This window comes from Pezoporus wallicus, unplaced genomic scaffold (assembly GCF_028554395.1).
Source record: "Pezoporus wallicus isolate ANWC-B61680 ecotype Strahan unplaced genomic scaffold, APGP_CSIRO_Pwel_v1 contig_4131, whole genome shotgun sequence".
In the NCBI taxonomy this organism is placed as follows: domain Eukaryota; kingdom Metazoa; phylum Chordata; class Aves; order Psittaciformes; family Psittacidae; genus Pezoporus; species Pezoporus wallicus.
Window position 1 is genome coordinate 4,173,801 of NW_026641950.1, and position 13,781 is coordinate 4,187,581.

The 13,781-nt window shown below is 48.1% G+C and overlaps 1 protein-coding gene across 1 annotated transcript; it reads right to left on the reverse strand.

Moving 5' to 3' along the window:
• Positions 1 to 986: 986 nt before the first annotated feature.
• PRDM14 (PR/SET domain 14) lies at positions 987 to 9,044 on the reverse strand. The gene is made up of 7 exons (XM_057426233.1): positions 8,927 to 9,044; positions 7,674 to 8,877; positions 7,210 to 7,426; positions 6,791 to 7,061; positions 5,197 to 5,399; positions 3,387 to 3,488; positions 987 to 1,211 (listed from the first exon to the last, which is right to left on the reverse strand). The coding sequence occupies exons 1-7, from the start codon at positions 9,042 to 9,044 to the stop codon at positions 987 to 989; spliced, it is 2,340 nt and encodes a 779-aa protein (XP_057282216.1).
• Positions 9,045 to 13,781: the final 4,737 nt, after the last annotated feature.

A 13,781-nucleotide genomic window follows, 5' to 3' on the forward strand; every position in this document is an offset into this window, starting at 1 on the left:
TACAGCCCCCTGCGAATTATGCTGGCCACTCAGTGATAAAGTAGACTTCTGCGCTAATTACAGCACACTCTATACTCAGTGATGCTTCCAGCTTTTTGCTAAGCCTCCGTCAAGTTCATATTTCACATTGCCAGGGAATGCTATTTTGTTAAAGATTTTTAACAAAGGCCCACATGGGCCCAGAATGAAACATTTCTATGAGGCCACTCAACTGCTTATGACCCACCTGAGCACTCATTGATGGTTGGGACTATCTTCACATTTGGTCCTCTCACCTGTGAGAAGGCAAAGCCAACCTGCAATATCTCTGCTAACTGGCAGCTACTCATCACACCCTGCTCCTCTCCCTCATGGCCAATCAACATCCTCTAGAAGAGGGGGTCTCAATGCCCTGGAGCTCCCAGTGTCCAGCAGCTGAATGAAGGAATTAAATACCCCTAATGCTGGTGTAGTAGTCAGTATCTTTGAAGCAGTTCACATTTAAATAGAGCAACATAAAAGACTTGCAGGTTAAGGTGAAGTAGACCCCATACTTGGTCATGCATCCTAACAAAACAAAGAGGTTAAATTGGCTTTGGGAAATGCACTCGTTAAAATCATCCCTCACACAAGTTTTGGTATGCATTGCACCAGGCAGTCCACAGATGTGGTACATTAGAGACATGGAAACACTCTCCACAGTGGTATTTGTGCACAAAAGGTTCGTGGGAGGTGAAATTCCTCCTCTCTGCGTTTCTCTGTTGAGAAAATTAATGTATGGGAGGAGAGAAGGGGAAGGTGGGGTAGCATGTCTTGGATTTTACCCCAGTCCAGGGTGGCATCAGTGCACCCAGGTGAGAAACTATGCCCAGGGTCCAGAGGACTGAATGTACCCAAAGAGGGTAAGGGTCACCTCCTGCGATGTGCACAAAACTATGAACAAACACATACACATATAGACAGATACACACATAAGCTGGCTCAAGACATGTCCACAGGGTTCTTGACTAATAAGCATCATGCATCTTCAGGTGGACTTGGTAATCCTCCTGCCCCAGGAAGTGCACGCCGCACACGGAGCAAGTGCACTCCTCCTTGCTGTGCATGCGCCTCACATGGCTGTCGTGGGCTGCGTGTGAGGCAAAGACTTTGCCACAGTACTTGCACTTGAAGGGCTTCTCTCCTGAGTGCTGGCGGATGTGAGTGCGCAGGATGCTGGACGCCGTGAATGCCTGAAAAGGTAAGGAGTTGAAAGTAATCCATTTTCACATACGTATTTCCCAGGTTCAGCTAATCCAGGCCCATCAGAAGAACTGTACTCTGAAATTAAGTCCACAAATAACATTCTCAGATAACTTAAGGTAAAAAACCCAACCTCACAGCAACAAGGAACCAGAAGCCAACAGCTATCGCTATATAGATGTGGCTGAGTCCATGGAATTAGATGAATCTCAGAGAAAGATTTCTGACCAGATGCACCAATAAGTATCTTCTACATGTCAAGGGGTGAGAAGTCAATACTGTTCTAATTAGCTTTGCAGCTCCTTTATGTTTGGAGAAAATAATGCAGCTTTTCCTTCCAGTTTTTATTTTCAAAGTCAGATCTGTATTCACATACTCTGGGCACCTGGGGATTCAGGTGCCAGAATTCATTCATGCAATTCAGCATCCATCTTTTGAGGTTTCATTTTCCATCATACTCTGCTCTTCCTTCACTCAGGCCTTCCAGACTGGTTCCCCACACACACCTGAGGAGCAAAGTGCGCACAACTACACTCTGTTCCCCTTGTAAAGGCTCGTTTTCTATCTGGGGAGAAAACCCTCTCGCCAAGACTGGAGCAGGAATCCTGCAAAGTTTTGAGTGTTTCCCCCTGTTTTCCTCCAAGAGAGACACTTCCAGGCCCCTCACTGTTTGCAGACCATACAAAATAAATCCTCTTTAGTACCATTATGTTGCTGAACCATCACAAGTTTTCACAGCATAGAGCAATACATGTCAGATACTGTTTCACTAAGAACCTTAGAGCTCAAACAGATCTGTGATTCCTATATAAAAGTCCCTGAAGGTGTATATTGAGAGGGCCAAAGTATGCTTAAGGGACAGAATGGTGATATTTGCCTCAGACTTTTGCTTTAATCACGATGTCACCCAGGTAATGAATAATGAGCCCAGGAAAGCAAAGCAGTGCTGGAGTACAGCCATCATTAGAGGTAAAAGAGGCAAAGAGGAACCATGACTGCAATAGGAGGCACAGATGAAGATGCTTTAAAATAGCACCTGGCTTTCCAGTCACAGAAATGCTGGCTATGTCCCAGCATAGTTGCAGCATCCTGCAGCTGTAGGGCTAAAGGTTTAACTTGATCCAATATGCAACAGTCTACCAAAATGGCTGCACGCTGGTCAAGGGTCCCATGTGTCTTAAGGGATCTGTTCAGAGAGCAGTCTGTAAAGCTTTGCCACCTCTCCCTGTGATCAGAAGATTAAAGGATGACATTTAATCTTAAACTCTGCCTACAAGTGTTTAGGGTGTCTAGGAGAGAAAGAAATGCAATAGCTAAAGGGATCTTCTTTAAGTACAGGACACTTCTGCTCTGTGTTAGTCCAGCCAGTCATTAACAAAACTTCTCTTTCTCCAAGATCAGGAGGACCTTGCTACATGACAACAGTGCTTCTGCATTGCATGGACACTCCCATAGCACCTGGAGCCCTATCTATTTTCACCCTCAGCAGCATGTATGTTCATCCACCTTCTGTCTGTTGGGAAAGCTGTCACTTCTCACACTGGAAGAGCTCATCTGAATCATCCCTGCTGTGAGCATCACAGCTAGGCACATTTTTGATCAGTGCTTTATGACTTTACTCATGTTCTTTTTTAATCAAACCTCCATGTCCAGTTGCACATCAATGGCCCTGTTACTTCAAGCATACACAGTTGTATCATGCAGGTTCAGCTTATGGGGCAAATCTATTCACTGCACTCCAGAAACAATGCCAGTAATATCAAAACCTACCTATCTGATGAGAAAGGGGAATACTGCATCTATCTGTATGCCTTGGATGGCAATCGAAATGCTCTCAAGCTTTCCTACATCCTTTCCCACAGCAATTCTCTCAGCTAGAATGAAACACAAATTCCACAACAGAAGGAGACCAGAACATGTTTCTTCAGTCTGAGCCAGCCCTGTCACTTCAGCTCACAACTGTGCCCAGAATACAGTCAACTTATCTGGTTGTCAACTTAAATAGAAGACATTTTCTTGAAAGAAAACAGAAAATAAGCAGAAAAATAACCTGTAAAAAATGAAATTGAGCATGGAAAGAGTCACCTCCCTGCAGGTCCAGTGTGTTGCTAAGCATGGCAGAGGACAGGGGGATGCAGCAGAGCACAAATGGGGCTTTGCCTTACCTTGTTGCAGTACACACATTTGTAGGGGCGTTCCCCAGAGTGAACCCTCATGTGTTTGCTCAGGCTGGAGGACTGAGAAAAGCTCTTTCCACACTCTGAGCACTGGGAAAGAAAAAATGGATAATGTTAAAAAGAAGCACAAAACAGCATAGTTCAAAAGAAAAAATAGGTATATAGAGTATGTGCATGTATTTTCCTATATATTTTTATATGTATTTATCTATATACATATATCCATGTATATGGATGTATCCATATACACACACTAGTAATTTAAGCAGTAACAATTTCAAATACAGTCAGAATTTTTATCTGGTTCTAAGAACTTTTCTTTTTTTTTTAAAAAAAAAAGAAAAAAAACATGCAAAATGTCAAACCTTTTTTGTGCTATTAAAATGGTTTCATTTAAAATCGTGCTTCAGAACACAAACAAGACAATACTGACTTACAGTAATCAAAATCAAGCATTTCTGTAAAATCACTTTCTTCAGAATGTAAATCAAGCTCCAGCTGTTACTTTTAATTTTAAACTAAAAATATTAAAGTAATCTTATAATAAATCTTAGAACTAAATCTTAAAACAATACCATTTATTTTTCAGAAATGGGGAGTCGGTCACACTTAAGCCTACAGCTTGACCTGTCAGAAGTGCCTCTTGGCAGGAGTGAAACAAGTAGCATCCTCAAGCTGCTGCGCAGCAGCCAGCAGGGCAAAACCAATTCACAAGAGTCACTTGAGAGACTTGCACTGATTCAGTGCAATTTATAAGAGCCCCAAACCAATTTCTCCCTACAATAATTGGAAAGAAATTATCTTTCAGAAGTTCAAAGTAAACTAAGCTATGACTGATCTTGAAAGAAGGTGCTTATTTTTCACTGACATTTTCCATCTCTGCTTTTTTGAGTTGATCATTCTCATATAAATGTGATATATTCAGAGTAAGTTTTATCTTACTGCTGTTCTAAAGTATTTATTTCATATGCATTTCAAAACAAATGCTCTAGGAAATGAAATTAATAAGAATTAGATGGTATTCAATGCCTCATATTTAATAGAATATTTTTCACCTGTAACTAAATCATTCTGATGTTCTGACATTGTAATATTGTTGATTTAGTTGAAAAAAGTTTTCCCTGAAAAGTTTACATTACTGCAAGATTATCTAATAGGTATTTTGAGGATTTTTTCAGGCCCATTTCAAGCACTGGAACTTGATGTTCCTAGGCCTTCAGGAAGTCTGGTTTTCCACCCCCAGTGATCATAGAGAAAACTGATGCTGTAGAGAGGTGTTTGGCACCGATGAGGAAAGTATCTCAGCAATTATTTGTTTCCATAAATTGAAAATCTGCTCTCCATTGACTGTAAACCTTTTAGCTCCTGTTTTGTTTAACAGACACAGAAGTCTGTTGGTTCTCAGGCTGAACGGAGGGAATGAGGGATAGGAGACATCATCTCCTCAGATCCAGGACAAGTGGAGTACCTTCAAACACAAGTTAACACCACACCACGTCAGAAAAGTAGCAAAACCCACAGGCAAACATCCAAAGAGCTCAAAAGAAATAGTTTCTTTTAAAGGTCTCGCTGAGACTGTGGGGTTTATTTCCCCAATTTAAATCCATCAAATTTCTTTAACTAAGCTCTGCTGCACAGGATAAACTCCTCCTGTACAGGCAAAGTGGTCCTTCCAGAGAGCTGCCAGGGCAACTGGAGGAGGGAGACCACCAGCATCCTACCCTCAGCCAAAAAAGACTCCGTAATTAGTCCCCTCAAAAGAGCCAGTACCTGCGGAGTGACCCAGGGGCAGGCTCACCTTGTGAGGTCGATGTCTTTCATGAACGTGGAGAACATGGATCCTCAGCCTGTCTCTTTTTTCAAAGGATCGGTTGCAGAGGTTACAAGGAAATTTGCGGTCCCCCTGGTCCACACAGCGGGTGTACTTGAGGTGCTTGTCCCGGTAGTACTTGTAGGCAAAAACCTTGCCGCAGCGGTCGCACTTAAAGCTTTCCCCGGCTTCTGTACGGGAGAAGGGAAAGGGCCACCACGGAGTTACATCGCAGCACCAGGAGCTCCTTTCAAACCTGCTGCATTCCCAGAGCTGGTACCGAGTTGGGAATTATAAGTCCCAATTTAAAATTCCCAACTTATTGGGAGGACATTAAGGGTAAATGGATTCTGGCAAAACCATTAACAAAATACCCATCGGTTCTCACTGCTTCACTTGCCTATTACCTTTCTAACGGGGGGGAGTAAACTGCAGCCCACAGCCTGGTAAAATCACCGGGTTTAGCTACTGACTACAGCAAGGACAGGGGCTCATCCTTGGTTCTCCCAAAACAGGGAGAAAATGTGAAAAAACAACTCAAAGTCGCATGCAAAAGTATCTCCCCACACAGAAACACTGCCAGGTATCTCATACTAACATTGTCCGTAAATTTCAGGTCCTGTCCCCAAAAGAAAAATAAACTTGCACAGTTTTTCTAGATGGTTTTTAAAATGCTGCCGGACAAAACCACATTTATTTGGTTTTCTTTTGTATTTAACACTGTTCTCAACCACTGAATTTGGAACAACAGTGACAGGATATTTTTCAAACGCTCACGCATCCTTTTCTGCCGTTAAAGCAGCTTTGGCTTAAGTCTTAAAATGAAACGAACGATTTACCTGAACCAGGCACCTGAAGACAACATTGCTGAATTCCCGTGCCAGTCTAGTTCTCTGCCTCACTGTGGCACCTCTCCCACTCCAGCCTGCCCTGCGCTGGCATACACCCGTTTTCCCCGTACATAAGCTTTGCTTATAAGAAGGACATTTATTTTTTTGCGCATTATAAACAGTTATTCCGGGAATAAGCGTGTTTGACATTTGATCTGCAAGCCATACCGGCATTATTGGATCTCAACGACTTCTGCCTGCCACATTTACTGAGTGTTAATTGCACGAAAAACATAATAAAAGCAGGCATGTGCGATCGTAAGATAAAACAGGACCAAAACCAGAATGCCGCTTAAAAGTCCCTCTCATCTCAAAAAGCGTGCCCCCTTCCCTTATGCGGAGCCGAGGGCGGCCCAGCCCCGCACCACCCGGTGTTTTACAGGCGTCGGGCGAACAATTTCAGTTCCCCGAGGAAAGGCGAACGAGGAGAATTTTGCACCGAGCTGGCAGAAGCCGTCGGTGCGGTCCCCGGTGCCGAGGGGAAGCTGCTGCTCTGAGATACTGGGGTTGCAGGGAAGAGAAGGGGCAGGCAGGCCCGGGCACCCTGACACTGGCCCACCGCAAGGACTGGGGAGCGTTTGAAGTAAAACATAGATGGAAAAAGGTGGTGTCCCAGTTCCTTTACCTCCCTTCGTGCGAGCCTACCCCCGGCCAGACGCAGGACCATGGGCATGAGGGGCTGGCAGGCTCACCTTCAGGGTCCTCCGGATGCTTCTTCCGCTCCTCCCCGTCCTTCAGGCTGATCGGGATGCCCAGGAACTGCACGTAGCAATCTCCGTACCACACCAGGAGCTCCTGCTTCGGCAAGATTTCCTTGCAGCTCTCGTAGAATATTTGCCCCTCGCACTGGATAGCTGTCAAGTTCTGCTCCTCGGGGAACCTGGCACAGTTCACCAGAGACATCCAGTTGCCAGAGGCACCTTTCCCGTCTATGAAGTGGCTCAGGCGACCGCATTCAAAGATCTGGAGAGCAGGGAGAACCCGATCAAGTTTGACCGATCCTTCCTTCCCGCACATGTCCCGCTCGCACCGATCCACCCCCCGCACCGGGCCGAGCCCCTCTCGCAGGCTAAGGAAGTGGGGCGGCCGAGCCCAGAGGTGCCTCCACTACCTCCCACATCAGCGAGTTGTCGTCGTAAATCTTGATCTCGCTGATGCTGACCACTTTGCCTTGGAAAGGGCCGAAGCGGACTCCTTTAGGGATGGGGTCTGTGCAGAAGACTCCGACCTGAGACAAGTCCCCGTACTCCACCTGCAGCACCGAAAGCCCTGCGGGGAACAGGGCGCGCTGAGCGCGGCTTGGCCACTGCTGGGCGCGGAGCGGGGCGCTGGCAGCGCCGGGCCCCTACCTTCCGGCATCTGCAGCGAGTCCCTGTTGAGCAGCGGGGCGTAGGAGAACTGCGCAGCACCTCCAGAGAAGGAGTCCGCAGCACCTGCAGAAGAGGGACCCCTTCTTCAGCCGGCAGTGCAGCTGCAGAGGGGCAGGGGGAGTGGGTCCTGCTGGGCCCGACGGCGTCCGAAGCCCGAATCACTCCCGTTTTTTCCCGGCGTGGGCTCGTAATGCAAGAAAACTACGGGGAAATGAAGCCCGAGGTGCCCTCGGCGATGTCCGGTGGGCATGGCTCCGGCGGGACCACCCGCACCCCACTCTGGGGACTGTCCCCAGACCCCACCGTACACCCGGCCGCAAGGAACGACCTTCCGCCCTGTTGCTCCTCGGTGGCTCTCTTGCGCAGGCAGCCCCTTGCGCACAAGCCGGGGACCCCCTTACCCGTGCTGGCAGGGGGCAACCGGGGCCCCGAGATGGCGTGGATGCTCCCGGCCAGCTGACTGCTCCGGAGCGCCCCGTACAGCACCGTGTTGAGCTCCTCCTCGGTGAAGTGGTACCTGTGGTTCTGTCCCTCCGGCGCTCCGGCCTCCGGGCTGCGGGCAGCCTTGTGCGGGGGGCTCAGGTAGAGCTGTGCCGGCGAGCCAAGGGCCCCTGCCCCGACGAGCGAGTCTTCCTTGGGAGAGAAGGGGTCCTGCGGCTTGGTGTAGTGGGGCAAAGGGAGACCGGGAAAGGGCTCTGCGGGCAGGGGGGGCGGCTGGCTCAGAAAAGTGGGGGCCCTGCTGAAGCTGTACTGGGGCAAAGGCGGGGAGGCGGGGAGCATCCCACCCAGGGATTTTAGGGGCTGGAAGAAGTCGGGGGCCGCTTCGAAGTACTGGGCGGGAGGGTGGAAAGGGAGGTAGTAGGCAGTCCCGAGCTCGTCTCTGTAGTCTCCGGGGACAAGCTCGCCGGCCAGGTACAGAGCCATGTCGGGGCGGGGCGGGAAAGGAAGAAGGTAGGGAGCGAGCTGTCGGGAAGCGGAGAGGCAGACACCCGGGTGTATCTGGGGGTGCCGCTGCGGGGTGGGATAGAGGCGCAGGAGCAGCCGATCGGTACTGTCCGCCGCCCGGCGCCGTCGGGGAGAGTGGGCTGACCCCGCGGCTATATGCGCCGGGGAGGGGAGGGAGGATAAGGGGGGGCAGGCGCAGACGGCCCGCCCCGGGGGTCGCGCAGCCCTGGGAGTGGGCGAGGGGGGCTGCCCAGACCGGAGGCCCCTACTCCGGGGCGGAGTCGCGGCTTTTGCCGGAGCGGCCTGGCCGCCCTTCTCTAGGTCGAGGCCAGCGGTGTCGGAGGGACAGGGGGAAATACCCAACCTCCTGGACCCACCTCCCCTGCCGCCTGCTCTGCTCCCTGCCTCTCCAAGCCCAACCGCTGGACCCGGCCGGAGCGCCGGTGGCTCTGCCGCTTCCCAGACTAGGAGGCCGGTGTGCCGGAACGATGTTCTCTACGGATAAGCACCTACTGCCGTGGGTGAGCACCAGGCCCGGGGGCCGTCGTGCTCCCCAGACGGACCCACGGCTCCCGCGCACTATCTCGGGGGTTCCAGGCGTAGGGTTTGGATACAGAGAATCAAAACTCATCTCCGAAATTCCAGTGATACAGCAGCACACCCTCAGCCACTGTAGGTTTCACAGGCATTGCTGAGGTGAGTTTAGTTTACCTTGGGGCTGTCTGTTGGGTGCCTGGCAGGACATTGGGCTGTTGCTGGTGTTTTCCTGGTTCCATAACCAGGCCTACTCCAGGACCTGCTCAGAATCGGGCCAGAGGAAGACATCTGGCCCTTGCCCCCTGCAGAGGTGCTGGGTGATCCCCTTCTGCAGGGTTTCATCCTAGGTTTTGTGGGTTTCTCCTTCTTCTAATCTCCCCTTCCTCCCACATGGCTACATGCTACAACTGCTACAACAAGGTTACCTGGAAGGGGCTGCAGGATTCAAGGGGGCCAGGTGTGCACCTTGTCATTGGAGGATGTCATCCCTGCTGGTGCAGGGAGATGGAGAAATCTTCAGTCTAGGGCAAAACCCCATGGAGGGTGGGTTACTGCAGAGCCCCTGCCTGGGTGACACTGAACATGCAGGCATGGAGAAAAGGGCCAGGATGGGTTGAGCTGCACTGTAGAGAGCTTGGGGACTTGCACCCATAGGTCCTTCTCGGAGCAAAGCAGTGTAGGATTTCGTTGAGCACAGCACAGCACAAAGACAAACTGCACCAAACACAGCTGCAGAGGGGAACAAACACAGCCAGACCTGACTCCTGGAGGTTTATATGCCATTAGAGTGGTTATGGTTTAACCTTACCAGCAGCTGAGCCCACAGCCACTCACTCATTGCCCCTGCATTGAGATGAGGGAGAAAACTGAAGAGTAAAAGTGAGATTGAGATAAAGACAACAGGTAAAGCAAAAGCTATGTGTGCAAGCAAAGAAAACAAGGAATTCACTCACCACTTCCCATCACAGGCATGTGTTCAGCCATCTCCAGGAAAGCAGGACTCCATCACATGCAATGGTTACTTGGGAAGACAAAAGCCATCACTCTGAATGTTCCCCTGCTTTCTTATTCTTCCCCTAGTTTTATAAACGTGCTCCCCTTTTTCTTCTTCCCTCAGCTTTACATGATGCGCACAACATCATCTGGTATGGAATATCATTGTAGCCAGCTGGGGTCAGCTGTCCCAGCTGTGTTCCCTCCCAACTCCTTGTGCACCCCCAGCCTACTCACTGGTTGGGTGGTGTGAGGAGCAGAAAAGGCCTCGGCTCTGTGCAAGCACTGAATCATCAACACTGTTTTCAGCACAAATACAAACCCTAGCCCCAGACCAGTTACCTAACTCTACCTTAGCCAAAAGCAGCTATAAAGATGTGCTATAAAAATTTAGTCACATATAGCTCCATGTGATCCAGACATTGCCTTCAGCCCGAAGAAGGGGTGTATTAGGAATCACTTGAAGGAATCACTTGATTAGGAATTAGGAATCACTTGAATCTCAGACAGAGTCTGTGGCTCCAGACGCAGTCACTGACTGCACTTGACCAGAGGTGAAACCTTCCCGCAGTCCTTATTTCTTATCTGGCCTGAGTGAAGTGCTCTGAAACAGAGTTTAAGAATCACTGGCTGCCCTCAGGGAATGAGGGTGTTCAGAGCACAGGACCTCAAGCATTGTAATTCCTCCTACCAAAAGCTTCGTCTTGGAACCTCCCCTTACTTTTTTTTAATCAGAACATAAACACAGAGGCAGCAACACAAGCACACAAACACTACTGAGGGGGACGCAGAATTCATTCAGGCTCCCCTATCTCCAAAGACCCCTTCTACAGTCAGCCCAGCACAGCTGTGTCCCCAGACTTGGTGCGTTTGTGTAATTTGCATTAAATGTACTGGTCTAATTCTCCTACCTACAAACTCATTCTCCATCCTAGGCCAAGGCAAAAGTACAGACTACATCAGGGACAGCCAATACACACACAAGGCTCAGGGAGCAGGTAGGAATACAGCCTTCTGAAACTTGCTTGAGATAGTCCCTTGGCTTCATTTCTTTGTTACCTGTTTATTTTTTTACTTTCTCTGCGTTGTTCCAAACCTGTTACTTGCAAGGCAGAATTGATGCTCTATTGCTTTAGTAAACAGTTTCAGGCAGGCAGTTTAGTATGGCTTTAGTGGTGCAGCATCAGTAGCATAAAAGTAGTACCAGCATTAACCAGATTTACAGGAATAAACCTTTGAGTTCTGATTGCAGAGCAAAATTTGAATTACCCGTAGAAATTAAGTTTTGCCAGATAATCTGGAATCCTTTGGCTAGCCCATGTCCAGATATCACAACACAGGATGAGGAAAAACAGCTTGTGAGGGAAACATGCTCATGTTTGATTCAAAGAAATCACACCACAGTGCATACTGTAAAGCAAAGCACAAACCGTTCTTGGTGCTGGGAGCACATGGGGGTTCAAACCTCCATACACGTGTCCAAAGAGCAGTACATCTTAGGGGTTCTTTCATACCTACTTTTCTTCTTGATACAATTTTATCTAAAGCATACATTCGTACAATTTGGTAAGTTACATAACTTGCGGTTTTCTTATCCTATTGTGTACTTGGTTAGGGCTAAAATGATAGTCTATAGATTAGTATTAATCAGGATTCTTACAGCTGTTTACCTTTTAGCTTAGTGTTATTGATTAACTGCTAATGCCTGTGAGCTACATGCTTGGTTCTTCGTTCAAATTATTATATTTTGCCAATAGGGATGTCCCTGCTTATAAGCAGATGCAAGCAGATGAAAGGCTGCCTATGTACCTGCGTTCTAACTTATTGCATATGAGGCCCTAGCAGGAGGGCAGGGCCTTACTTGCAGATGGGTTTCTATTAAGCATGTGCAGTAGTGTTTTTAATGCTGAGTCATACTCACGCTAAATAGCAAAGTTACGTCAACTAAGGTCTAATGCCTTGGTCTTAATAGGAGATTCAGAAGAGATGAAGACAAACAAATACAAGGTGAGATTTTTTTAATTCTCCCCATTAGTTAAGTTGAAGACATGCCCAAAAATTAAAACACTCATTTTTTTTTTTAGAAGCCTGATAACACATAGCCCAGGATAAGAATAGGGCTTCAGGCACTGTTTTCACTGTGTTACAGATAATCTTTAGAGGCTTTCATCCCCTAAGGTGTTAAAGGCATTTATTGCACTAAAAAATTCCCATCCTCGGGGAGATATGTGGGGTGGGAGGAGCAGAAGGACAGCTGTGCAGAGTCGCCCCCAGCAGACAGGCCAGCCCCAGCCACGGGGATGCTCCTGCTTTTTCTTGTGAATGACTGGGAATTCATCTGCCAAAACAAGCCAGGGGTTGGTTTTGCTCCGTGTGACAGGGGAGCAGCACTATAAAAGTAAAATCAGCTCAGAGGTGCTAGCCCTGATGTGTTTTCAGCCTGGCCAGGGAGAGCCTACCTCTTCTGCCTGTGGATAAAAGGGGCAAGCGGAAATGCAGATTTACTTTGAGGAGAAATCTCTGGCTCACACACACTCTACTTGATCCATTTGTTCCCCCTCCCTGGGAGTCTCTCAGACTTCTGGTTTGGGATTCTGTTTTTCTTTTGTGGCCTCCTCACACCAATCAAGAAATGAATCCCACTAAAACTGGAGCACCTTAGGTCCTCTGGACTCCAGGGCATTCCCTAAGCTTAAAGCCTTCAATACAATCAACCATGTTTTTTTCTTGGTCATAACATCTGGCATGAGCCCGCCATGCTGGCCAAAGTCAGGGTCATTAGCAGCAGTAACAAAGAAGGACCTCAATGCCCAGCTCTGAAGGACTACCATTCATACAGATTCATTCGCACTGTAATTCCAACCTGACCTACCTCTCCTAGGGACTTTATCAATCTGTGATCATTCTTCCCTCTTTTAGATGGCTAGAGTGGGAATTCTCGGCAGGACTCTGGACTGATCTGTATCAAAAGCTGGGATTTAGCAGCTCCTGCACACTGCAGGAGCCAACAGACAACCCTTGGCTGAAGCCCCAGCAAGGAATTTCTAAAAGGTAAGAGGAAACAAAGTCACCTATACCTGTATACCTGTTACACCTACAAGGCCACAGGAATGCTCAAGGCTGCTCTGGGTTCTGCTTTCTTCAGTGCAAAACCTTACTTTTTGTGAAGGCTGCACTGTGATTATTGTTTCAGGAAACAGGGTGGCAGTTAAGTCAAGAGACCTACTCACGTTCGACTTAGCTACACTTCGCAGCCCAAAAGCCAAGGCAGAGGGCAGATACCCCTGGCAGCATTCTTCCCTTGCCATAGCCTGAGCCCAAGCGCAGTGACATGCAGTCCTCCTCCCACACAGGGTACAACACAAGAAGAACCATGATAAGCAGCGAGCAACAAGCTGGGGAGTAATTCAAAGGCTGCGGGCATCCCTGTTCCATCCCTGTGAAAAGTCTGGTCTCCAAGACTTTTCATGGTGAACATATGGATTACCATAAGAAGGACCTGTCACTTTTTGTCTCTTTTGTTGTGATGTCAGGTTAGAACAACATGTCTGTGTCATATGCATTGGCCTTTGTCAACAAAGCTTGATCCAGAAGGGAAAGGTAGCACTTTTCTTCCATTCAGTTACCTCGGGGGTCATCATTAACTCACCATATTTAGAATGATGACAGGACTTTTAGCTAAAACTATTGTTTTTTCTTTTCAACATGCATAAATTATAAAGGGATAATTGTGCCTAAAGTTCCAATAGGAAACATTTTTCGTCTTAGTATAAAGATGCTTTCTCTACTTGTTTCTGACCTCACACTGGGAAGAAACCTCCTCCTTCCTTGCTTTCCT